Genomic DNA, 1,443 nt, shown 5'->3' on the forward strand with positions numbered 1-1,443 from the left:
CAGTTCTGGCAGTGTTGAGTGATTGTAGTTCCAGGAGGAAACATGGACCCCTTCCACTCACATGGACACTGGGTAGGAACTTCACAGCTATCCCCTACCGAATAAAAAAAACTGATCATGACTATCCTCTTGTTGAACTTTATGGTGTTAGTGTTTTTACACAACACCATACAATACAATACATGAAGATTTATGAATACACTGTCTTTTAGGCGACCATTACAAGCATTCTAGTTTGATATATCTTACCGTATCGAACAGTACCAGCGGGGCAGAAGCAGCCCTCCACACAGGAAAGGACGTCACATTGGGAGTGAGGACTCTGATGCACATTGGGACATGAAGGGGAGCAAGCCGGACCGCACGGGTCATAAACAAGTCCATTTTCGCATTGCAGGGCTTTGGCAAAAACACAACCAAGGAGAGAAATGTAGTTACAGTCTCCTGGAATGTAGACAAATGTCGTATTTTGTCTAACATACGACAGAGCTCCTGGGACCTCCAGCGAATGTACACCCCCCTGCGGTTACACTCTTCGGCATAAGTGGCGATGGCTGTGCACAAGCACTCACAGTCCCCACCGGAGTCACAGCTGAAAGTGAAAGGAGGGGAAAATGAATGCACCGAAGAAAATATGGAGAGCACCAAGACAGCTCGTGTTGATGGCTACTCACCCACACGCATCAAAGACACACCAGTCATAATACTGCTGGAAGGGCACTTCAAGGTGGCATGGAGAGAAGAGCTCCTGAGTCAAAATGCCACATCTTTTCCTGGCCCACGGTACTCTGTGCGAGTTAACCTGCGCATCGATTTTGTTTCAAAGTGACATCAACTGCCTGTACGATCAATCCAGTCATCATTTTTCCTGTCGAGGGTCACGGATGAGCCGGAGCGCACACATTGGCGGCTCTGAGCGTGACTCACCGAGCAGGGGTCTCGAAGATCTTGGTCTGCTACATCGGGGCAGGATGGGCTGACCTTCCAAGAATTCCCAAACAGCTCAGCGGTGGACTCCACGATGCCTTGTCGTGTGGTGAAGTCATTCTCCGTGTCCCCATCGAAGTTACCGCACAGGCCTCCAACGTTTCCCCTCAAGTGTGCGGCCAGGCGCACGTACACACGCATACCTGCAAGAAATGTGCACTTCATTTGTTGTTTCACTTCCATATCTAACAAAAAATTAAATAAAAATACGTATCCACCGTAATCCGTATACATAGTGAAGCCATGCTGAAGCATGAGATTTCAGACTTGGTGCGCGAATCCTACCTCCATCCCACAGCAGAGTGACCCCAAGTCTGGAGGAAAGTGACACAAACATGCCCACTTTTTCCAAAGTCAGACCACTCCCGCTGTAGGTCTTGGGTAGAGTCACTGGCATCCCGTTAACGGTCACTGCTTTCCCTAAATTAAAGATGAGATGATTTCGAGCTATTGCGT

The 1,443-nt window shown here is 48.6% G+C and overlaps 1 protein-coding gene across 1 annotated transcript; it reads right to left on the reverse strand.

The window, feature by feature from the left end:
- Positions 1-249: 249 nt before the first annotated feature.
- Positions 250-1,384, reverse strand: LOC109509610 (SCO-spondin-like; the record flags this gene model as incomplete). Its single annotated transcript, XM_019859440.1, has 5 exons — positions 1,273-1,384; positions 928-1,130; positions 675-802; positions 483-592; positions 250-399 (listed from the first exon to the last, which is right to left on the reverse strand). Coding segments are annotated over exons 1-5 (703 nt in total), but the record flags the coding sequence as incomplete, so codon positions are not given.
- Between the last annotated feature and the right edge of the window lie 59 nt (positions 1,385-1,443).

The sequence above is a fragment of the Hippocampus comes genome, unplaced genomic scaffold (genome assembly GCF_001891065.2).
Source record: "Hippocampus comes isolate QL1 unplaced genomic scaffold, H_comes_QL1_v1.1 C16967044, whole genome shotgun sequence".
NCBI classification, from domain to species: Eukaryota; Metazoa; Chordata; class Actinopteri; order Syngnathiformes; family Syngnathidae; genus Hippocampus; species Hippocampus comes.